At 44.0% G+C, this 24,827-nt stretch overlaps 2 protein-coding genes and 1 non-coding gene across 3 annotated transcripts; 1 reads left to right on the forward strand and 2 right to left on the reverse strand.

Annotated features, from left to right (window-relative positions):
- Nucleotides 1–911: 911 nt before the first annotated feature.
- LOC125757860 (uncharacterized) lies at nt 912–2,147 on the reverse strand. The gene has a single exon (XM_049414084.1). It carries the CDS (start codon nt 2,145–2,147, stop codon nt 912–914), a length of 1,236 nt encoding a protein of 411 aa, XP_049270041.1.
- Nucleotides 2,148–15,900: 13,753 nt separating this feature from the next.
- On the forward strand, nt 15,901–22,601 carry LOC119386911 (gastrula zinc finger protein XlCGF8.2DB). The gene is made up of 2 exons (XM_037654194.2): nt 15,901–16,258; nt 22,195–22,601. Exons 1-2 carry the CDS (start codon nt 16,098–16,100, stop codon nt 22,409–22,411), a joined length of 378 nt encoding a protein of 125 aa, XP_037510122.1. The 5' UTR covers nt 15,901–16,097; the 3' UTR covers nt 22,412–22,601.
- On the reverse strand, nt 21,081–21,152 carry Trnat-ugu (transfer RNA threonine (anticodon UGU)). Its single transcript has one exon. It is a non-coding gene; the product is annotated as a tRNA-Thr (tRNA).
- Nucleotides 22,602–24,827: the final 2,226 nt, after the last annotated feature.

Genomic DNA, 24,827 nt, shown 5'->3' on the forward strand with positions numbered 1-24,827 from the left:
GGATGAGAAGAAGGGCAGCACGCTCTTTCGAGAGTTCGTAGTTATCAAGCACAGCCAAGCGTCTTGTATGTGTGCACCCTTTCAGTGCAACAGGACTGCTGACTCACAGTCGGGCAGCCCAACCGGCCGCTCGTCGCATGCGTTGCGGTTATCTGTCGGCGACTGAGGTTCGCGCTCGCTGGTTGTAGCGGATATCATCGTCGTGCTTTTTTTTATGTATTGTGGTTTTCTCAATCCGCGCGATTACGGCAAGCGTCATCGCGCGAATTTTGAACGTTGAAGGTCCGTACGCCACGTGGTGTGAAAAACGGTGAACTCGAAGCGATGTCCCGAATTCCTGGGTATGGGGGTAGAACTCGTTTTGTCCCGTGCCGAACAAACGCAATTAAAATCGCCGAGGAGGATAAGAATGCGGTCAGTGTTACAATAATCACATACACGGCAGAAAAAGTCTAGACGCTGAGCAACGTCAGTTGGTGCAAAGAAACAAACAACTCGCCATTCATTGCCGGCGAAAACAAAGTCGCAAATAACAAGGCGACCCGATTTACAGCTTGTGACCGACTGTATACCAATGCCCAAGCAGTTACTAATAAAGAGAAGGCATCCTCCGGACGAGCCAACAGCATGACTAACACACACATTGTAACGCGCCGAAAAAGGGCGTACCATGTCATCGGTCCGGTCTGCACGTTCAATTTTCGTTTCCTGAACTGCAATTATATCTAATTCCTGCTCCGTCGCAACACGATACAATTGGTTTTGTCTCCTTTTAGCTGCCAATCCACGAATATTAATTGTTCCTACGCGCAGGGACCTTTCCAATGACACAGTTCTGCCGCCGTTCGAGGCCGACGGCAAGACGCCCTCGTCATGCATATCGAGGCCTTGCACCCACGCCATTGTGGCGGCTAAAGATTTGCATCTTTGTCGCCCCTTGATAGGGACGAAGCACGCATGCGAAAAGCACCGCGCGCTTTCTTCTTTGCACCACTGACACCCACAGACGCTTCTATCTGCCTCATACGCTGATCCTGCGACGCGGCAACCACATCCTCATGGCGACGTTTTGCTGGTGCTGCCTCGGCGTCCATCTCCTCCGCTGCAGTTGCGATGACCGCCGGTTCTTTGCCCGCTGCCTCTGGAACTTGAGAGACGCTGCATGCGTCCCGCTGTTCTCTGGCAGATTCCTCCGCCAGGTTTCCCACGTCGACGCCGTCCGCGTTCGCTTCCACCGGCTCTTGACGCTTACCGACGCCCGCGTTGTCCATCGCCGACGGTGGGCACCCGGAGATGCTATCGTCCTTGGCCGCTCCCTGGTCTTTTCCGATCATAAAAATTGCTGCAGGTGCCGCAGCCTGTTCTGCCTCTTCCTCGTCCATGATGAGCTCGCTCTGGTCTGAAACAGCAGGCCGTCCTACCGCTCTGGCGTAGCTCCGCGTGCAAGCCTCCTGTGTGTGGCCAAATGCATGACATTCGTTGGATTTTGGAACTCTGCAGTCCCGCCGTATATGGCCCGTATGTTTGCAGCGAAGGCATAACGGTGCTCGCCCTGGCGCAACAATGAGCGCTGTACCGCTGCCTAGACGAATCTGATGCGGTATATCGTCAAGTGCAACACCTTCCTTCAAAATTAGTCTCACAAACTTCGTCAGGGAGTCAGCACATTCAAATCCTTCCACTTTCCACCTGTCGTTTGTCACCTCCTTTACTTCACCATACTCGCTAAATGTCCTTCGAATGCTTTCGTTAGAAACATCTAAAGCTACCCAGTGCAACTTTAGACGCACCTCTTGCCTGTTAGGGTCAATGACGATGCACAGCCGGTCCTTGACTACCAAACGACCTGCTTCCACAAGCTTCTTTTTGGCCTCATCTGTCCGCAGGTTGACAAGCCAGACGTGTGACATCTGGTAGGCACCGATAACAGCCACATCTTTGATGACACCGGCGTCTTGCAAGGGCTTTCGAAAATCTTCGATGCGATACGGCCTTCCTGAAATATCGCAGTGCAATACGACTGCACGCTTCATAGCATCACCTGATGAAACAGTGGGCAGTACAATCCTGTAGTCCTTTGGCACGGTAAAAGATGGGGTACCACGGCCGTAAGCGACCGCTGTCGCAGCTCTCTGGGAGCTAACCATCCTGCGTCCGCACGCGTCGGTGACCAGAAGCAGAATCACTGCGCCACGGTCACAGACTCTGGCGGGTTTACGAACGCGCCTTTTATATCTTCCACTCTCCCGGTCGGCTGGGTGGTGTTGACCTCCGGGAGTGGTAAGGTAAAGTAATTCGTCATTGCTGTGGCCTCCGCGACTAGCACCTGCAACGCGTTACGCGTCCGTCCATTTTGTCAATGCCTTAACACACCGCGAGGTGGCGACCTTTGCCCAAGCGTCGTGAAAGCGTCGGCCCTAATACAAACCAAAAAGAACTCTGCGACGCGCGCCTGCCTCAGCTGCCTGTAACCCCGCGTTCCCCGTTGTCGCGCTCGCCCCAAGAAAAATCGCGGCCGGGCTATCGGGGCGGCACGACGCGCTTTGCGTTTCCCTCTAGTCCGGCCATGGTGTTCAATCACATTTTAACATGCCGCGGGATGGCGACCATGTTCTGCGTCCAATATTCGACGTTGCTCTGGCTATCACTCCTCGTTCTCTTATTACGCTTTCACCGTTAACTACTACAACTACCACAAGGGTTTGTTTGATCATTTAACATGGACGTTAGTTGTCGCGATGGAGATGTACCACCAATCATCAAAGTGGGTGCATACACGTTAAACGGCGCCATTAGCTGCCAGACATCAATATATGCAAACTCTCTTATATCAATGTACAGTAAGCATTCAGTTACATCTGTAAGGGCACGCTTTACTTTCGTGTTACTCCGATTCCTATGACGGAGGGATCAACCGTGTTTTTTTTATCAGGCTGGCATTTTCATATTCCTAATTTTTATTTATTCATTTTAGTAATTCATTGTAATTTTTGCGGTCGTTTGAATTAGTTTTCTGTTCATACATTTTGTTTTCGCGCTACAATTGGTTTAGTTGCACTTTTTGTTATATGTCGCTGTAATTTACAGTGTTCATATTTTCTGCTAGCCATGGCACATTTAAGCTTAACTGTGTTAGGGTGGCTAACTAACTGTGTGCTCTCTAGGGATGTCAGACCATGATTTCTGGGATAAGTTTTGTACGCTGCATTTCGAATCCTGAAACCGTTACTTCTTTAGTGGGCGCCGTTTGAAACACGGATGCTGCATCCACAAATATTTTTAGCTAACGTCTAAAATGGCGCCTTTTGTTCCCAACGTCTAGTCTTACTTCTGTAATGATGCCAGAGTTTTTTGCCAACATTTTTTCAGTGAGAAATGTTCTAACAGAAGCATGTTGTAAGAACGTTCCTAAAAGTTTCATTTTGTGAGCAATACACTTCAGCAACAGTGATTTTGCTAGCAATTTACGTTCTTCTTTCATTACGCATTCTTGGCTGGGTGGGCCAAATATTATTTTGCAGTTTTTGTTTTGGTATTAGTGATATCAACACATTGGAGTCGATTTCCTCTAACTGTGCTCTTAAGTAGCGCTCTGAACGATTGTTTTGAAACGAAGGGAGACACACACCAGGTGCTTGATTCATGCCTCCTTGCCTGCTTTGAATGCTGTGTTGGAGCAAGATGGCGAGTTGGGCCCGTTGGTTTACGTTCATGTTTGGAAAATTAGGTTGAAGCACACTGAAAAAAAAAAAACGTGGACAGTAGAAGTGGACAGGAGTAAGCGCTGTCCTGTCCATTTCTACTGTCCACGTCTTTTTGTTGTGTTGCTGTGGCTCTGTGTAGGGTCTTCTAACTCATTCACCTATCGGATTGGTAGGGCACATTCATCAATGTGCGATAACTGCAACTGTGTAGAGACTTTCGATCATCATTTGTGCCGCTGTATGCTATTTTAAACACATCGCCGGACTCTCCAGTGTGCCAGTGTGCCTTCGGGAGACTTGACGGTCGGCCTTTTCCCGAAGGAAAGGTCTTGGGAGTCTGTCTTCATAGCACATCAGCCCAGAAAACCATACGAGCCCTCCTGCAGCACTTCAAGGCAACAAAATGAGTGACCACCTGTGATACGCTCCTCTGTGTGTGTGTTGTGAAATGTGTCTCTTTCTCTCTATTTTTACTCCCTCATTCTCCTCCCATGAGTAGGGTAGCAAACTGGACGCTAGTTAACTTCCTGCCTATCCTCTGTTCCTTCTCTCTCTCTCCTTCCTACAAGAAAAATGTTCAGCGGAAGATGAAGCGTTGAGGAAACATTTCATCATGAATGCTTGTCTTTGTCAGGGCCCTGACGGCAGGGGCGTAGCCAAGGGGGGGGGGGGGGGGGGTTCGGGGGCTCAAACCTCCCCCGAAAATTTTCAATTTTGCTCGCGTTTATATACACGCACACATACAAACGCACGCACGAACATACATAAAGTATGGTTGAACCCCCCCACCCCCCCCCCCCCCCGAAAAAAATTTCTGGCTACGCCCCTGCCTGACGGAAACTAGTCCCCTTGTCGAGTCGTTGGCTTCAGCGACATTCCCTTTTCGACAATTTCTCTTCACTTCATCCTTGCGTTTGATTAAGTAATTAATGAGTCGACGCTTACATATTGCAGAATGGCTGTGCCAGATCCTAAATTTTGTCATATTGCACTGTTAGTTGTGTGACAACAATTCTGCGAATGATGAATCATGCAACAAAAAGTGTTCTTGAAGGTTGGATACTATATAGCTGCACTTTAATCACCGCGATATTTTGCGTTCTTTTGCCGCTTCTGAATAATGTTATATAGTCGCATGCTATATCTCATTTCGTGGTTTTTACGTTTCTATGCTGTACATGAGTCGTTGCCGTTTTACATAATAAATTATGACATGACCACTTTAGTCTGTGAATCGACTGAGCTCTCACTCTGTAATAGTAATTACCGAATAAAGTAACTGTAATTACTATAACAGAGAGGGCTTCCTAAAAACGTGCACTATTATAATTGCATGCGCAAAAACAAAACAGCTAAAAGAAAAGAGATCCTGCATGACGTCTTAAAAACGTTTAGAAAACGTCTTTTCAAAGACGATGCAATGGGATATTTTTATTGTAAAAATGGGATTTTTTGCGACGTTTTTAAAACGTTTTCTAGATCGTCTTAAAAACGTTTAGAAAACGTCTTTTCAAAGACGATGCAATGGGATATTTTTATCTGTTTTGTTTTGAAAATGGGATTTTTTGCGACGATTTTAAAACGTTTTTAAAAACGTTTTCTAGATCGTCTTAAAAACGTTTTCTAGATGGTCTTAAAAACGGATTCTAGCCGGACATTAGACGAGATATAAAACGTTTTCTAGACCTTTAGCTTCTTTTCCGTGACGTTTTCTAAACGTTTTTATCGTCTCGGATAAACGTTTATAAAACGTCAATTATCCGTTTTGTGCTACCTGGGGCCTATGATTGAAACAGCTAATAAATATTATTGTCAACACTAGTACAAGCATAAATATATATTTTGTGTAGTACTGTTTAGTTTCACAGAAGCGAGATTGGATGTCATTTTACAATTTTCTTCAACGCATGCCGTACGCTTGGCTTTTCCTTTTTCATTTTAAATTTCGCGCGCCTGACACACAGTTCGATTGCAGTCTTCCTGGTGGCGTCATCGCGAAAGTGGACGCGGCATAGAGTTTAACTCTATGGGACGCGGTTCTCTCAATCTTGCTGTGTGCGTGCGGGTCACACACTACCAGACACTACCCTATTCCAGCACCATGGGGAAAGCAATCATTTCGTGACGGCGATGTTGTAGACGCGGTGAAGCAGACGAAAAGCAGTGGACGTTGAGGCAGTATGGTCATAGGAAACTCAAGCTGCGAGGAACCTGCCGAATCCGAGGCACGCGAAGAAACTGGAAGTCTAGAAAAAAACGCTCTGCTCACGCTTTTATCAACGACCCGCGCGCTTCGCTACCGTAACCGCGTCGCGCGGGAAGCGTATGCGAGATAGTTGACGCAGTCACGTTGAAGAGCAAGAAGACAGCGGGATGACGGAAATTTATCGATACCGCAACTTGGTAAGTCTCTGCTGCAGCTCTAAAATGCCGATTTTGGAGAATGCCGGTACGACTATGGTTAAACCGAACGTTCCCTAGCTTCGGGGATCACTTTCGGCGATTCTTGTTTCACTTGCAGCGCTCACTGCAGGCAACGTGCCAAAAGCGTTCTGGTTCGTGGACGCCAACGCGTACGGCAAATTTATTTGACGAGGTCTGAAATCAATTTGACAAGACGCACGGACTCCGTTGTCGAAAAATCTAGTTCGTGAAAGTAGAAGAGTCTCCGAATGTGTTCTCCCGAGAATATGCGGTTCCAGCTGTTGGATCAGCACCCGCGCAATATAATTCTTGGCTAAGCAGAACGATTGAGGTCATGCAGTACGATATAAGCACGAATATTTGAAGCTGTGCATAAATGAGCCTGCAAACAAATATCACTTTTCACGCAACGCTTAGGGAACTAGATAAAATACGCGCTATCAAATGAAAAGTTCGCGGCCTGCAGTGCGTTGCCTGTTTGTGGAATAAACGTAGTACAAGGAGAAAATCCTACTTACCACATATGAGGTATCGCAACCCGTCATGAATGAATATCTTCCTCTCCAAATGCACTTACTTGCTTACGATTGCAGTTTGTGAAAGATTTATAGCAAAATCAAATCAAACTTCACAATTCGGTAGACTGTGCAGAAAGGAATGAAATTGAATGCAGCAAATAGCGAAAGTCACTACATAAGGGCCATATTCACAAACCAAGTTCCTTGTCTCTCATTTTCCTTATTGTTCCTGTGTCTTTAATGCACGTGTAGTGCATAAAAACAGTAAGCAGGGCAAAAGATAACAGGTAGGTTTGTGAATGTTGCCTTCGTATTTGTTTATGAAGCACATTAATCCTTTGGCACGCTATGTACAAAATTGTGTACACCTCTTCTTTTTTCTAGTTGTATCGACTAGTGGCTAAGAAAGAGCCAGATACATTGAGCTTTGTATTAATTGAACCTCCAGCATAATAAATTTGTCTTCATTTAGCTGTGTTTCACAGTGTACTATTGCATACGATTACTCTGCTGAAGGCACTACCATGTTAGACGTGCCGCTTCCCGCGAGCCACGCCTCAAGTATTTTTCTTTCCTCAAAATTGACGTAACCGAAAACGAATTTGCACTGTATTTCTAGCCTGAGATTTGATTTTCTTTATGCAAGAACAAGGCATGAATGACTTCAGAATAAATAGCTATTTAATTACAGTTTAATTGGGAATAGTTACTATAACACACATAAATTAGTGTCATGGCATTATTTTTGTTGCAATAGAATATAGAGTGCCTTGAAATAACGTTGTATCGATTTGACACAGTTACAGACACTTCTTCATAGGTGGCGTCTGAAGGGGTTAAAGGAACAGAAGCAATTAGTGAACCAAGTGATAAGGCTAAGGCTGGTTTGTGAATACGGGCCTTAGATGGACATCTGGGTGAGTTGGTGGGTGTACGAACACAAGTGATGTGGAGAACACGATGTAGAACAAATTGTCCATGTTAGGCATTTCACAAAGGTCTCTTGCTATGTTTGTTTACTTTTGACTTATAACAGGTGTCTGGAAGGAACAGCAAACCTGTCCTGCTTACCTGCTGACAGGACGACTAGGAATGGTTCCTTAGGTTGACTGTGTTGCTTACGCCGGTCGAGCATGAAGAGTTCTGCAGAGGTGCATGGGGCCTTTCTCCTCAATTGCGAGACACTTGTCATTTGAGCAGCTGCCTTGATAGTATGTCATACCAACAAGTCCGAATTTCCACTGGACGAGTTTGTGAATGAGTTATGCTTTGCCACATGGCCAATAATTGTGTGACCAAATGTTTTTCTACCTGCAAGGAGCTCTGTCGAGCTTTCTAAAAAGCAGTCATTTTCCGTTATTATATTTGAAGAAGCCTTTTTTCTGGTTAACACCTATTTCCAGCACTCATTCCTGCTGTCAAGTGGCCTTGTGCTACAATCACAAAATATGAAAGACTGTCAGTTATGAAGAATGTTGTAGCAAGATGCTGTAAATCCTTATCACTGAGCACATAGTTTTTGTTCTGATATTTTGATGTAAGATTAGTTTGTTGGGCTTTGTTTTTGATCTCTGCATTAGCTGCATATTGGAATGTTGAATATGCCACCTTTTAAAATGATCAGGCTGTTGTGTTTCATCATCACTTTTTCAGTATGCTCATGTACGTTACTGTATTGACTCTCTTGAGTGTCCTTTTTTAGAAGAATGTTTGTGTATACTCCTTGAATTTATATTTTGCTATCGCTTTAAAGGGGCCTTGCAACATTTTTTTAACGTGCTACAGTCTGAAAAGGTCAGTCTGTGATTGAGGCTCCTATAAAATGTCAGCCAAATGTTGTTGCACTGCATGCAGCAGGGAATTTACAATTTCCTGTGGAAAAGAGCCAGAATTAACTTGCTCTGTCCTTCACAACCTCATCGTAACCATGCAGTGAGCAGGCCTAACTGTGCAGCAAGCTGAGGTAACAGGTATTGGCTGATTTCGTGAATGGCTTGAGAACGGTCTATATTTTGGAAGCTATGTGCCACGCTTGTGTAGGCACCACAGCAGCCCATGGGACGTCGCATATCCCTGCATCAGAAGTACCAGCCTGTACGGTCAAATGCTTAAGGCCATGATGCATGGCAGCGTATATTTAGGACAGTGCATCGCTGCCTGTCCATACCCCTTCCTTTTGCTTGTAGTTGTCAGCAAGCGAATGGTGATGAAAGGAGATAAAAAGCAGCTGGGTCATGCGATGACTTATACTTGATGGATTAGAAAAACCTTTATGGCAGGAGATTGGCGAAGCAACAGATAGTGATGGTGAAGATTATTCTATTGTAACATTGAAGGTGTTGCAGTGCCCATTTAAATTGAGAGAAGGAAATGGTTTGAAAGGGGCCAATTTCTTGCATACCTGCCTGTTTTTTGTTAGTCACAACCATATGAAAGCAACAAATAATGCAGCCAAAAAAAACATTTGTGTGTTTTTTTTGTAATATTTAATCGAAGCATAGTAATTATGAAATAAAAAACGCCAGGCCTGCGCGGAAAGCGCAGCACAGTCACAGCGAAAGCTGGAAGAGCGGCATTTCTAGAGCCCGTTATAAACTCTCCTGTGGCTACTAATACAGGTACATTAGCAACGTACCCACTACGCAACAAAGCGTAATTTTTGGGAAGTTGGGAAGCACCCAGCACGACATTATTCGTTGTTCTGCGGAGAAGCGAGGTACCATATGTAAGCGATTATGTGCAGTTTGATGATGCGGCGGTTGATGACGATGAATAATTATGGTTGCGCCCTTTGTAATGGGTTGGAAGCTTTAAACGCCCCACTAGTTACGTAATGCATATTGTGTGGCGCCCGGTCGTTATTTAACTGTCCCACCATGCTTTATAACACACTTTAACCGGAGAAACGTAGAGCGAGAGAGAGAGAGAATTGACTTTATTGAGACCCTGAGGAAATGGATCATGGGAGCCTTATGGGCTTCCTTGGCAACCAACAGAAGTGCACTTGCGAGGAACCCACTACGCTATAAATCATTGTAATTTTTGAGAAGTAGGGCAGTAGGCACTGTGCCATTTTTCGTGATTCTACAGACAGCCGTGGTACCTGCTAAACGCATGTAAGGCATTATGCGCACTTTGTTGATGCTGTGCGTGATGACGATGAAGAATTATGGCAGAGCTCTTTGTAATGGGTTGGAAGCATTCAACAACCTACTCGTTGCGCAATTCGCATTGTGTGACGCCTGGTTACAGAATCCGCGTTGTGCGACGCTTGGTGCTTATTCTACTCTTTTACCACGCTATATTGCATATGCTAATGTGGTTCCTTCCCGACATGAAGCCTGTATAGGACCTTTTTGCGAAGCAGTTTCAAGCACCGGCATGGCTCAGAGGTTGAATACTGGGCTCCCACGCAGAGGGCCCAGGTTCGAACCTCGTTCCATCCTGGAATTTTTTCTTATTTAGTTTTTTTTTTTTCTTATTTCGAGCGATACTGGTTACGGACACCGGCGGCGGCGGCGGAGAACTACGGCACCAAATACGGCCGGTGAAATGATCTCATAACAGCTTTCGCTGTAAAAGAAAACGAAAGTGACGAAAGGGTACCGCCGATGGATCTATCCATCCGTTTATCTATGAATGCACCTACATCTTGGTGCTCTCATGGTCACCTCCTTCACTTTGTATAGTATACCAAAATTGGCATAGGAAGACATGACTGTATAATTTTAGGAGCTTGCTCGCCAAGCTTCTTATGCTCGCGCCTTGTCCTCACCTATGTGACCGTCGGCGCGGCGGCACACACCACGCTCGGCACAGCTGCGCTCTCTCTGGTGATTTCAAGAATGCTCACTAGATGGCGCCGCCGCTCAAGGCGGCACACACCACGCTCGGCGCAAGCGCGACTGCTCGAGGGCCGCATCTCTCGTTTCGCTGGCTTCCTTTCTCTTCGCCGGGAGCTCACTAAGTAAACACTCTTCGTTGCCGCTCCGCAGCATGAACGGCAGCAGCGCGACAGGCTCGCAACGCAGCAGCAGCTTGGGAAGGTCTGGCCTTGCCAATAACCAGCCAACACATGATGTCACGTTACGCTCTCCGATGCGTATCGCACGACTGCAAACATCCCACCACCATCAGGGGCACCTGTATCGATGTTGCCTTCTCGAACTTTCTATTGCGTCCCATCATCGATGATTCCTTGGCAACATACTTTACTGATCATAAAGCATGCATCTTAAAGGGAAACGAGTCCCCAAGCTCATCGAGGGACGTCCTTCTTGTACTTTGTAAAAGAACATCTCTTGTGTATATGTAATGCATATAGTTCATCCATCATAAAGCAATCTTCTTTAAAGGGAAACCAGTCCCCGAACTCATCGAGGGACGCCCTTCTTGAACTCGGTAAAACAACATCTCTTGTGTATATGTAATGTTTATAGTTCATCGAAATGTATATATACTTCATCAAAATGTATATAGAGCATCCAGCCTTACATTAATAAGCGTTGTGTATGTAATGCATATATAACAACGTTGTCACGTTTATATACAATCGTAGAGGAATGTGTTTGAACTTGGTAAAACAACAACTTTTGTGTATATATAATGTTTATAGTTCATCCAAATGTATATATACTTCATCAAAATGTATATAGTGCATCCAACCGTGAATTAATAAGCATTGTGGATGTAATGAATGTATAACAACGTTGTCACGTCTATATATGACGGTAGAGGAATGTGTACGGAGCCTTCGCGGGTTACCCGATCATCTCCGAGCAAGCTCCTCTAACATCATTCACTTCGTGGATCTGGCGGTGAATTTTTTATGATTGACAGGTCATTGTATGAATAACATGATATGCCTGTCGTGTGTCATGCAACTCTCTCCCCCCACCACATGTGGAGCATACCCGCCTACCACAGTTTGTGGTATCCAAGTATGCACCATACTTGATTCAGTTTATATCAACCGAGGAACAGTGAAACTTTACAGGATACCTTGTGTGGGTTAAACAAGAGAAACACATACTATTTGTTATAGCTGGTAATTTTAATGTAGCGCACAAACACTGACAAGCATGCTGCAATGATCCTTATCTAGCAACCATGCGATACAGGTCTTAAATAAATTTACTACATCAATTGTTGCATAACATCAGTTGTGGTGGTGGTGCTTGTCTAATGTCAACTGTGGTTGCAGTGTTGTCTATCCGCTTTATAAGACTGTAATAAACAATACATACGCACTCCTATGACTCGACAAGCTATACTGTATACACTTGTGAAATGGCCGCAGGTTTTTTTCCCGAGATTTGAGGTGAAAATCGCGGATGCGGCCATTACACAGAGAAAAAAAGAGACAGAATATTTTTTTCACTCATGTTTTCAGCACTCGTAGGTGAAACAGCGCAAAGACCAGGACAGAAAAGGCACACATACAACCACACGTAGCGCTGTTTCACCTACGATATTGTCGTAGCAATATGATCAACCAACTAGCTGACAAGTTCACCCTTCAAGTTTTCAGCACTGCTTACCTTTATTGAACTACAGTACTCACTTGTTCTGGGAGAAGCAAAAAAACAACCTCTGTCACTTTCACGCGGTTGCTGGAATGTTATTCCTCATCCTCGTCCTCTTTACTCGTCACATCCTCAATATCGCCTCTGTTCCAGATGACGTCATCTTCCATTTCAACGAATTTGTTTAAGATTCCCATTAACCTGAAGCTTTTCTCCACTGTCTTGAAGGAAACCCCACCCCACACCGTAGCACATGTTGACAAGGGACGCCCTCTTCAGCCGTCTAGTCGGTGTTTGGTGGATGCAGCGTCTCGGAGGCAGCCATTGTATTTCGAAGGCTGTGTTTTTGCTACCTGGAGGCGCTGAAAACTTGGCATGGCTGCCTTGTTTTGCCCCTGTACAAAAAGAAAAAAAAAATACTTTGGCATTCTTGCATCGCACGGCGGATAACTAGGTATAATATTCTTCTGCGGCTAATACATAGATAATATTTAGATATATTCTGTAATAGCTGCACAAAGTTCTGGGTGCAGCCACTACACGAATATACATGGTAGTCTAGCATTGCTCGTCCCCACAGGGATACGCCAACAGACGCTGCTAACACTTCGTTTCAGTAAGAGTGATGTCTGTGCTGTAATGTCGTACCATAAACGACTCTTTACACACCCGTGCAGTCAACGTGTCTGGTAAGCCCACCATATCACACATTTACACTAAAACGTTGATCCACCTTGTAAGAGTTGGCTCAAAGTAAAATAATTATGGGTGTGCGAATAGGGAAATTTTATCTCGAATCGAGTTTGATTCGAGTAGTGCCAAATAGTGGCCAAAAATATCGAATATTGAATCAAATATTGAATACAAAAGATGTTCTTGAAAGTTGAAAGAAAGCACAAAGAAATGAAGTTTGCTCATGTCCTTGAGCACATTACGCGGTGAGTGACAACTACCGAAAGACTACAAATTGTCGTGCAGAAACACAAATTGTTCCATATGACCTGGCTTCAGGCTCTGTCACTGTGATGTTATGGTGTTTATGGCTCATCTGACAGCGGAAATGTTGTGCTTCATTTTCATGAGGGCTCCGGGCCCAAAAATCTTAGGGCACCTGTTCATAGCAGCGTTTTAACTGAGTGTTGGAACGATGGAAGTTCCTGAACGAGTGGTGCAGTGTGGCAGTGGCGACTGCACAGCAGGAACAGGTTTCCACAAGTGAAGCCAATCACTCAGGGCTTCGCGGGGCAAAGTCTGGACGTTTTATGGCACTTACGGTGTACATGACCAAACTATGCAAGAAGTCCATGCCCCCGTTTCGGAAATGAAGTTGTGAAAGGCATGACGGGTTTCTCGTGTTTTTTTTCTACGTGCGGAAATGACATAATCTTCTTTAAAATAAACATGCGCTCGCTTTTAAACCAAGATATCGATGAAAGTTTGAATGAAGGCCCTACTGTTACGACGTTAGTGTTAGATTTAGCCACCCCGGCCCTAACTAAGTTGCACCATTGGCCTTTGTTATGTTTTAGATATTGGTCCTGTCGAACTATTCGAAACTTCGAATGATAGCTATTCAAAAGTCGAATTGAATTATTCGATTGCGTATTATTCGATTCGAATTCGAAACTCGAATAGTCGCACACCCGTAAAAAAATACATCCTAGGCAGCTACTTGCTAAATGCTTTGCATGAAATCAGTCCACGCAATACGTGGGATCTGCTTGAATTCTTTAATGTCCTGGGTGATGTTGATGTATTTCGGAAACGTTCTGTGTTAGTGTGTATATATATATATATATACATGTACATGTATATATATATAATATGGCAACCAAAGATTCTCACACAATGAAAGCTCGGCATGTGAAGATTATAGTGCTGCATGTAGATATTCACATTCACTTTTGTAGATAGATATGGAACGCACATTAATACAGCCAACAGTTTTCTTATAGGGATATGGCCTGAGAACTTTACCACGCTCATTGATATTGAAACTTGCAAGTAATCAAGAAATTTTTACTTTGCCGGGACAAACACCTCCGTAGTCCTATTTTCTGAAAGTCTACTATAAAATACAATGGCCATTCTTCTACATATTCCCAAAGGATAACACTATGTACGATTGTTGCATGATCTAGCTGGTATTTCATTCGAGAATATACAAGTGCTTCGATATGTATGTTTCTTTGTTGTAGCACTATGGTTTCCCGGTGATGGTTTACGATGACGTTAACTTATACAATTGTAACTCGTACTTGCATTTTGTGGGCGCATACGGTACCTTTAAATTGGTACGATTTCACTGTCGTATAGCTTCATTTCTTCAAATAGAACAAGTGCACTGATGTGAGTGGTTAAATCTTATTCCATGAGTTTTTTCGATTAACCTTGCAGTTTGTCAAGCCAGCTATTTTAACCCTTCAAAAATTATGCTTTTAACCTTGGAAAAAATGAGAAAATTAAATAACTGTCTACGTTTATTTGTGCTATACCAAGATGAGCATGTAGGCCAATGATCACAGGTGGTTCTATCAGCCAAGGTGAGCTTCTTGAATGAAACTGCTAGTATGTCTTTATACCATGCTGATTAATTTATATGGGAATTCGGTCATAGTTAAGCCTTATGTGTATTTTTTTTCTATTTCAGAGTTGGCTTGACCCACAAGTCTGGCAAGCTCTGTTTGCTGCTGCCATGAGTGTTGCAGATCTTGCGCTTGTTTTGTGTGTTTACTAGCGTGTTTTGCTCAATAGTGTGTGATGCAGCCATCCCCACTTGGATAATTTTCAACAGTTTGTATTCATAAAATGTCTCTAATAGTGGATTATATTTGTATTCAAATATGTACTTGTGTTATGTGTAGGTTTACAACCCATTCTAATGCTGAAGAAACTGATGATTCTCAAGATGGAAGCAATATTTGTGTGGTTCTTCTCAATATATTTTCTACTGTACAATGCACAATGCTCAATTTAAAAAGCCGTTACCTGGGTCATTACTACCTGATGTCTTAAAAAACTAACCTTGAAGTTACTAAACATAAAAAGTTGCATTGTATCGTTGGCCAACTCTTTAATTGAAAGCTAATGTATAGACAATTTCATGAGACTAAACACATAATTCCAACCAGCTCACTTGTGGGAGCTTCTGTATTTGCAGACTAGCTAGATAAAAGCAGGCATGTAGGATGGCGTTTTTTCGTAGAACAGATTTTTTATGCACCTTGTTGCTATCAATTCTGCCAGGTATTGATAAAGAACACAGAAAAAGAAAAATCCTGAAACAGAATACAAGTCCACTTGTCAAAACATCGGCTCGAGCACCCACCCCTTGTTTACGGATTTTTTCATCGCAAACTTCCATTTTCCCTTTCCTGCCATTTTTTGGGCAGAAACAGAAAGACACTCATAGGGTGTTGTGCATACTGACAACTGATTTATTTCTTTGTATGCAAGCACATCTTACATACAGACTCCTATGTTAAGATTTTTAGTATGTGCTAGTGTCTTTCTGTGTTCTGCAATGCCTGGCAGCATGTAGTCCAACTAGCTCCTGTTGCAGCCATGTTAGCATCTGTTTTGATAAAGTGCATGCTCTCACTTCTCTTCGTTGCTCTGTTTATGAGAATGCATAACCAAGACATAAGACTGCTGGCCACAAGGAGCCATCACTGGCAGTGTCCTTTCTCGGTAAATCCATGGAAAGTTGTGTAGACCTGCATTGCAAAATTTTCTCTCTAAACACCTTGGAACTTTGTGGGTTCTGTTTAAAAAGACTGTCGCATGTCGCATTTTCTGCAGGGGCACCTTCTGGCAGCAAGCGACGTTCATTCCCATGCGACCACTGCCCATTTGTGGCAACTGACCGTGTTGGATATGAGCGGCACCAGCGCACACACACGGGCGAGAAGCCGTTTGCATGCCCAATGTGTGGTCGCCGCTTTAGCCACAAGTCTAACATGGCGACGCACATGCGCCGGCACACTGGCGAGAAGCCATTCCCATGTGATGTGTGCAGCCGTCAGTTTGGCTTCAAGGTGGCGCTCGTCAAGCACATGCAGGAGGAGCATTCTGCGGAGCCGCTCAGGTGGGTGCACTCATAACCCAGCAAGGCATTGTCGGGCTCAAGGTTCGGGCCACTGAATTTTGCAGGCTTGGAGCGGAGCTTGCAACCAAGAAGTATTGGCAACAGTTCATTGTGCAAAACTTGTAGTCTAACTAAACTAGGAAGGCCCATCGAGCTTGAACTCTTTCAGAGCAGGCCTTGCCGGTTCAATGTGTAGTACTACAAGAGAGGTAAATTAGCACAAGAAAAGCAACAAAGGCTTGCTACACACACAACTATTTAATACCTGAAGTGTTCCTTATCATTCCGTGTGCATATTCGTGCAAATCAGGCGTCAAACCTTTTCTCACTATTCAGCAGGTGTGATTGTGGCACTACTTTCTGTCTCTTTTCTTTTGTCAGTTGTCCTTCTTTGTGCTAATTTATCTCTTCTGTAATGCAAGACCAACTAGCCCCACAATTAATTCATGAAGGGTTTTGCAGTAGCTGACCACTACTTGACCACAACTGCGCAATATTGCACAGCGTCGATATTAAGAAGCATTTCAAACTTAAAGGGATCCTGGAATGGTTTTGTCGGTTTTGTACAAATGCATTGAGCTAGTTTAGCAAGTCCAAAAGAGCATTTGCAGACTGATCTAAGCTCTCTGCGTAAAGTGTGTAACTTATTACAAGACTTTAAACCTGTAAATTGCTACAAATCGCAGCAACTCCGCCATGGGTTTTCAACTGCCAATTTTATTATATACAGTATACTCTCGTCAAATGGAACCTGAAGGGACCAGGAAAATATGTTCTGTTTAACAGGAGTTTCGTTTACCAAGAGAACAGGGGTGCAGAATTCAGGTACGAAACCAATCGTATCAGAGGCAGTTGTTCCGTTTAAGCAGCTGTTCCGTTTAACAGATTATCGTTTACTGAGAGTCTACTGTATGTAGCATTATCCCATTATATGGTTTTTACTGGCAACTGATCTGATTGGATATGTCAAATTTACGTCACTGACCGTTTTTTTAACCCAATTCTGAACAGATGCTATTCGTAATAGTTGAAACACCTTATAATTGTTGTTTACCAAAAGCAGTAACAGAAAGAGAATATACAATCACAGTTAAGTACCAGAATTAATTAAGGGCCTCCAGTGGACAGCTAGTGTTGTCTGCCTGTGTTACAACATGCTAGTACGGGTTGACGTGAGCTGCGTGACCAGTGGTTTTCTTGAGGTTTCTTTTCTCAGACGCCATGAATTTCCCTAGCTGCATTGTGGGCAACAAATCTAGCCATTGGTGACATCTAAAGCTGCGACATGTGTAAGGTGACTGGATTGCAGAGTCGTTTCATTTAGAGCGTTCTACAGTACACTCTGCTTCAGCTCATTGGTAAAATGAGCATCGGGTTCTCGCTATCCAATTAATTCCAGAATCTGTGCATCTGTGGTCGTAACTTCGCCCTTGAATACACTATCACATTGCCCGTGCTTGCGCTTATCAGTTAGTAATCTCATATTCTTTTAGTTTGGTCACATACTTCCTGACATTCGCAGATTATGGGCATACTGGAGAATGAAATATGAATGGCTGGTATTGTTGTGGCATTTGGCAGCGCAGAAAGAAGCATGTGCTTCTTTCTTTGTGGCCTCCGTGATCCGGTAGCGTGAATGCATGCTGCCTGAGCTGATTTCAGAGGCCATGCAGAGGAAAGCGCTGCTCAACCCATCATTGCACTGGCGTCGCCAGTGATGGCTGTACATTTGATGAGCTACGGAGGAAAAGCAGTGCTGAGAATGAGGGTAACGTGATTTCCCGTAAGTGTCTTGGTACAAGGTGTGTCACTTAATTTGTGGTGGGAATGATAGGACGATACTGCCGCCTCAATGCTGACACAATTTCAAGGAACTGTTTTGGGGTTCCTTTAAGCTGCCTTGGTGTTTTAGTTGTTACAGTGCTCCGCTACTAACCTGAAGAACACCGGTTCGAACCTGACCGCAGCAGCTGCATTTCAGTGGAGGTGAAATGCTAGAGGCCTGTGTCCTGTGCAATTTCAGTGCATGTTAAAGAACCCCTGGTCGTTGAAATAATTCGGAGCCTTCCACTCTATGCCATCTCTCATAGCTTGGGTCATTTTGATTTGTTAAACCCCATAAACCAATCAACCATTTCAACACCCTGGCGGGGAACATAGTGGCAGAGCGGACGATCAACTCGTGTGGCTTTCCCTGATGTGTGCTCACGTATTGTGAGCTGCCGAACAAAAATGAGCCCGCTTCATTGAAATTCTGCATCTGCTGCTATATAGAGACGGTTGTACCTATACCTATTGGTGTGCGTTGCACTTCCTACCAAGCTTGCACAATAGAGTAAAGGGTGCTGTTCAAATTTTCGGCCTAGGAAAAATAAACTTGCCCGAAGTGAGGGATTCAAACTTCTGAAATCTCGTTCCCAAGTTGAATGTCTTAACCACTACACCACAGCAGATTTTTTTTTGTTACAGAGAAGGAAAAACAATCCACTTGCAAAATAACAGTTGAAAAATTAATACTTGGGTATATATGTTCCTTTGCAATGTGGCGTTATTTCAAGATATACAGTAGACTCCCAGTAAACAGAAATCTCCTAAACGGAAATGCTGCTTAAATGGAACAGCTTCTTCTAATATGGTTGGTTTTGTACTTGTATTTTGCACCTCTGTTCATCTCTTAGTAAATGGAACTCCTGTTAAATGGAACATATTTTCCTGGTCCCTTCAGGTTCCGCTTAATGAGAGCCTACTGTGTATCATTATTCTGGATAAACTTCTCACCACTGCACACACATCTCGATTATTTTCGCCAGTGAGTTGATCCATCTGTCTTGATCTAGTCAACGAATATGATGCAGGCTTACAGGTTTGGATGAGGACAATGCAATTCTGATGGGACCTGGCCAATGTGGCGTCCCACGCTGCAGTATACACAAATAAACACAAGATAAAGACACGAATAGGCGTGAAGTGATGTTCCTACTGTACAGTTTTCACAGACAGCTATGGCACTGTGGACACTGCTGCTTCAGTGTCAGTTGAAGCTAGCACAGCTTTTGCTTTGTTCCAGTACATATTTGAGGCAGTGTGTACTCATCACGGCCCGTAGGTAATCCGAATTGAATAGGTTGCAACCATATAGGGCAGTTGAACCCCTCAGGAACGAAATTGCAGGGGAAGTGATTTTTGTTTATTCTCGTGAAAATTTTGATGTTGCAAAAATAGAAAAATACGCACACCAGTTACTTCGCACAATCAAAATTTATTGAAAGAAGTCGCTTATATCGCTCTGTTTCACATTGCTTTGAAGGAGCGTGACAGTTCGAGCCTTGCAGTTTAATAAGCTTTGCGTAGCTTCGTTGTTGTCATTGTTGATGGTGTTAAGGAAAGTGCAAATGATGTCAAAAGCACCAAGAACTTCGCGCAATCTTACTTGCCTTTCTTGCGTCTTGTTGCTTTCCTCACTCTCGTCGTCACTCATATTCTTTGTGCACACTTTCGATGATAGTGTCGTCACTAAACTATTCGTGCACAGTCAGGTCGGTGTCAGCACACAAAAATTCGTGCAATTCAACAGTGTCTGGTATCGCTCCATTAACACGACAAAGTGCATCCCATGCTTCAGCTAGTGGTGGCAGGGCATCGGTGCTTGCAGAAGAAACACTCGCTTCCGTCTCCAGCAAGGCTACCGAGGTGTGCAGACAAGTCGCGAAACCGGCGTGCTTGAGCAGTTTTGGATTACGGCGGCCGAAGTAACAGTCCAGTCAGATGCTTGTTGGTGGAAACGCACGTGCCTGACTTGTGGAATGAGCGGTGCTGCAATTTTCGAACTTCTGGGTTCCCAACTAGCTCATTGGTTGGAAAAAATGTGGATCACTACCTGAAACTTTTGTTATTGTGTGAGTGCTTTTTAAAATCGCTTTGCTGTTGAGAGGGTGCAAAAGCATTGAACCCTATGGACATTTGCCGGGAATGCCAGATTTCTTCGTTGCCGCGACAATTTCGTTCTTGAGGGCTTTCGTAATTGAGGGGTTCAACTGTAGTACGTCTCTGAATTAACGAGAGTTTAAAGGGACCTTGTGTCCAAATTTTCCCACCGTGTTTTTCAGTGCAATGCTTTTATGGTTTCATTCAAAGGGGAATGTACAAAGAACTGCAAAAACTAACACGTGGAAACCAAAGAGATTCAATGCATAAGTTATATTGCGCTCTGCTGAGACATATACATAGCTTTAAAAAAGCCTAAAACACATTTTAATATTAATAGTATGTTGAGTACGTGGGAGCCATAACAATGTGAAATGTGGTCATTGCACTCAACCAAACAAAGTAAGTGGCCTAAGTATTGTGTCTTTCTATCAAATTCACTTCCGAAAATTGCTGACTTCCAACAGTGCTGTCAGTGTGGAAACTGATTGCAGCAACAGAATAAAATATCAGACATTCGTTTTGGCTTGTTCACTGCACTACAGGCATTATTAAGCTATATGTATAATAAGCAAGCACAAAACAAAGGAACATGCATAATGTTGGGATGCAGTGCTCCTTCAAAGCCATTTTATAGTGCTAGGACTAGGTGGAAAGTTCAAGTCATCCAACTTTTGAAGTTAATGAGTGACAAATTAACATATGTTTTTCGTATATAAATTCAGATCTTTGAAGCCATCCTTGTTATAATAATGACATGTTTTGCAATTTCAGTGTCGAAGTTCATGACACACACATGGGCACTAATAGACAATAGCGCCAAGGAAAGTATAGGGGGTGTTATCTGTAGTATTTCGAATATAAATATGAGGAAAGTAAAGTGGACGAAAAGATAACTTGCCGCCCGCAGGGCCCGAACCTGCGACCTTCGAATAACACGTCCGATGCTCTACCTCTGAGCTACGGCGGCGGTCATCCTCCCGTCCACGTTATGGGGTACATATGTGCATTTAAACCTGGGAGTGTTAGTCAGCGCCAATCGCAGCCATGGCGGCGAGTGCGGAACACTCTTTTTCTGCCTGTTGGCGTCACCTAGCACGTGATCTTTTTACGAACTGGCAGCTGACCAATAATCCCTCGCATACTACCTGACAGGCATCAAGTGTGTCAGAACGAGACCCTCGCTATGAATGAAGGAAAAGAGATGACTCTTAAGGACTCAGTGGTAGAGCATCGGACGCGTTATTTGAAGGTCGTAGGTTCGGTCCCTGCCAACGGCAAGTTATCTTTTCGTCCACTTTACTTTCTTCACATTTATATTCTAAATACTGCAGATAACACCCCCTATACTTTCCTTGATGTTATTGTCTGTTAGTGCCCATTAATATTGTGTCTAACAAGGAAAAACGAGCCCTTAAAGACAGGGGCGTAGCCAGAAATTTTTTTCGGGGGGGTTCAACCATACTTTATGTAGGTTCGTGCGTGCGTTTGTATGTGTGCATGTATATATACGCAAGCAAAACTGAAAAATTTCGGGGGGGTTTGAACCCCCGCAACCCCCCCCCTTGGCTACGCCCCTGCTTAAAGAGTCATCTGCTTTCCTTCATGACACACACATGTAACATTCTCTTTTATAGCGTTCTTGTTTTCTTGGTGAATGTGAGCAGATACAGAAACAAGGTATCTCTTGCCAGCATATGCTCTCTTTATGAAAGATCTCAAATAATTTCTGAAGAATTGTATTGCATTGAGGAGAGAAAGTTGAATTGTATCAAATGCTGGAAACAAAAGTTATGTTTCAATGCTTAAATTTTCTTACTTTTTTATGTCTTGAAATAAGTAATTTTATCATTTCAAACAGGGATATGTGATTGTGCTCCAAAAAGAAGTACTACTGATATTCTTTTTGTGGTGATGCTTGGCTGAATTGGCATGCAAAAGGGCTTTTTTGTTTTTGCTACTAACGATAATAGTCACACAAGTGCCAAAGTGCTTTGTCTTGTGTCCACCAGGTGCATCATCTGCTCAGCTGTCTTTGCCAGCCAGGGTGGACTGGATGCTCACTCCAGGGGTCACACACCCAGGTTCATGTGCACCCTGTGCGTGCGACCATTCAAGCACAAGCGTAATCTTGCACGCCACATGGAGCTCCACGCCGACGAGGCTGCTGGACGGTCTACTGACTCTACCAGGCATAGTAGCACAGCAAACACAGAAACAACATTCTGAGTAGATTGCGCTACGGTAAATCCATGCGAGACGTGTAGTGAGTTTGGTGTATTAAAGGCTTTAATGAGAACATGACAATATCCAGAATTGTAGATGTCTCGCTACTGTAACATTTGCTCATTGTTTATATGTGTGTCTCTGTGGGCGTATAGCCAAAAGAATCCAACAGACAGTTAAGCCAAGGAAAGCATAGGGGACGTTTTTGTTGTTTTTTAACTAGTGTAATAAATGTGATATAGGGTGATTCCATGTACGATCGAACAAAGGATGGCCGGTCGCCCTTTTACATTTATTTCAAAATTTTATATATTGTAGCCTGATGAGTGGAAAGAAGAGATGCGCAATTGATTTTGTTGCCAAAATTCTTTTTCGAAGCGCAGGAAATCAATAATGATAAAGAGGTGGAGTACCATGGTTACCTGCTCTGCTGTTTTGGCCAACTTTGGTTATGAATTACACAAAATATATTCAATGTACATATCTCGAATTTGTTTAACTAAATATGTTCATGTGTTTGCTTGTGTTCAGTAATTTTTGGCTTTTATGGGTAGTGTAGATGTTTTTATAAAAACTCAAAATCGACCCAGGAAACGTTTTTTTCGCCTAGTTTGCAGGTCTTTATCTCAAAAAAGGCTTGTGATTGAGCGGAAATGATTCTGCATTACGTTCTAAGCATACTTGTTTATCAAACTGCTAAAGCTTTTATTTATATAACTTTTAAATAAACAGATAAGACTGGGCTAACTTCATGAAAACACCGAATAAGGAAAAGTTCTCATAATTAAAAAAAATAAATTTTTCATAGTTCTTAAACTTTGTCCGCTTATTCTCCTCCACGTCAGCTTTCACAATCGTTAAAAACATATTGCATAATTTTGTTCCACTAGTAGTAGTTGCGACCCGTCGAATGAGACCCTTATGCAATTGTAGATCCGGCTTCTTGCCCGATAATTGCATAGAGAATGCAGGATTAGATTTCTTCCTTCCATATTTACAGCGTGAGACAACACCACATAGAAGGCACACAAGACACACGGAGTAGAGCTGTGCACGGGCCGTATTTCCGAGCCCGTACGAAAGCCCGCCCGAGCCCGACGGCAAAGGGCTGCGAGCCCGCCCGGCCCGGCCCGACGTACGAAAACACAATCCCGGGTCCGGCCCGGCTTTTTGAAGGTTCGCTGCGAAAACAAAACATCGTTTTCCGGTAATTTGGGATTTTATTGAGCATATCGAATTCGATCAAGCGACACACGACGAACAGTCTCTATTACACAGATTTACAAATGACAAGTAGACGGCCTCATGCCAGCAACAATGGAGTTCGCTTGCCAAAGCCGTCACGTGGATGGGGTATGCCCATGCAAGCGTCAGCTAGCACGAAGGTGATCTACGTCGGGTCGCTGTCGCGTGCATTTTCACTCATATATCTAAAGCGAACAGTCGCATGGTGCCGTCAGTAGCTCAGGTGTTGTTACTTCTCTGTTTGTCGAAGTGCAACAGAGGCAGTGCTTTACCTGCTCCCCTTTTGTTTAAAGTAGCGAATGGAAAGGAAAAGCGGTAAAGGGCGGTCGCGGAAAAGGCGCTGTATGCGTGCATGAAAACAATTCCCGATCATTCTCTATATTTCAGGCTTGAGTCGGGCCTTGCGCCGGGCCCGAGCCCGGTCCGATAAAACTCCAAGTAGCCCGAGCCAGGCCCGGGCCCGAGGTGAAAATACGTCGACCCGCCCGAGCCCGGCCCGCGGGCCTGCTCGGGCTTTCAGGCTACCCGGAGCCCGTGCACACCTCTAACACGGAGCACTGCACACAAGACACAGCACTCCGTGTGTCTTGTGTGCTTTCTTCTCTGTGGTGTCGTCTTGCGCTGTAAATATTGAAGCTAGAAACCAACTCGCCCGACATATTGCTTTGTGGAATTAGATTCCTGCTTCTTAAAAGGTCAGCAGTACTGAAAAAGGTGTCTGCAGCACTGAGGATGTCAATTTCGAGATGATTTGGTCACTAGAGTGGCCATGAGCACAGGGTTACCGAGCATGCAGGCACGCACAGTCCGGTGTGTTCCGGCACAGTGAGAGCTCGTTTTAATACGATAGCATTAGAGAGCTTGTGTCGCAGAAATTCCGGTGTCGGCGACGGCGTTGCTTGTGAGCGAAAAATCATCCGTGACCGAAAAATTGAGGAAGATGCAAATAAAATAAACGATAACAATCTTCGGTTCCATTGAGGATCGAACCCGGGCCGTTTGCGTGGCAAGCAGGTGTCCTACCACAAAGCCACGATGTTACTTGCAACTGCTTCGGAAAAAAACACTACATAAATGCCATGTAGTGGAAGGAGTCTCCTTAATGCATTTAATGTTGCATGGCAGAAGCGCACAATCGCGCAAGGCGACGCTTTACTGCATCAACTGTTTCAGT

The sequence above is a fragment of the Rhipicephalus sanguineus genome, chromosome 3 (assembly GCF_013339695.2).
Source record: "Rhipicephalus sanguineus isolate Rsan-2018 chromosome 3, BIME_Rsan_1.4, whole genome shotgun sequence".
Taxonomy (NCBI): Eukaryota; Metazoa; Arthropoda; class Arachnida; order Ixodida; family Ixodidae; genus Rhipicephalus; species Rhipicephalus sanguineus.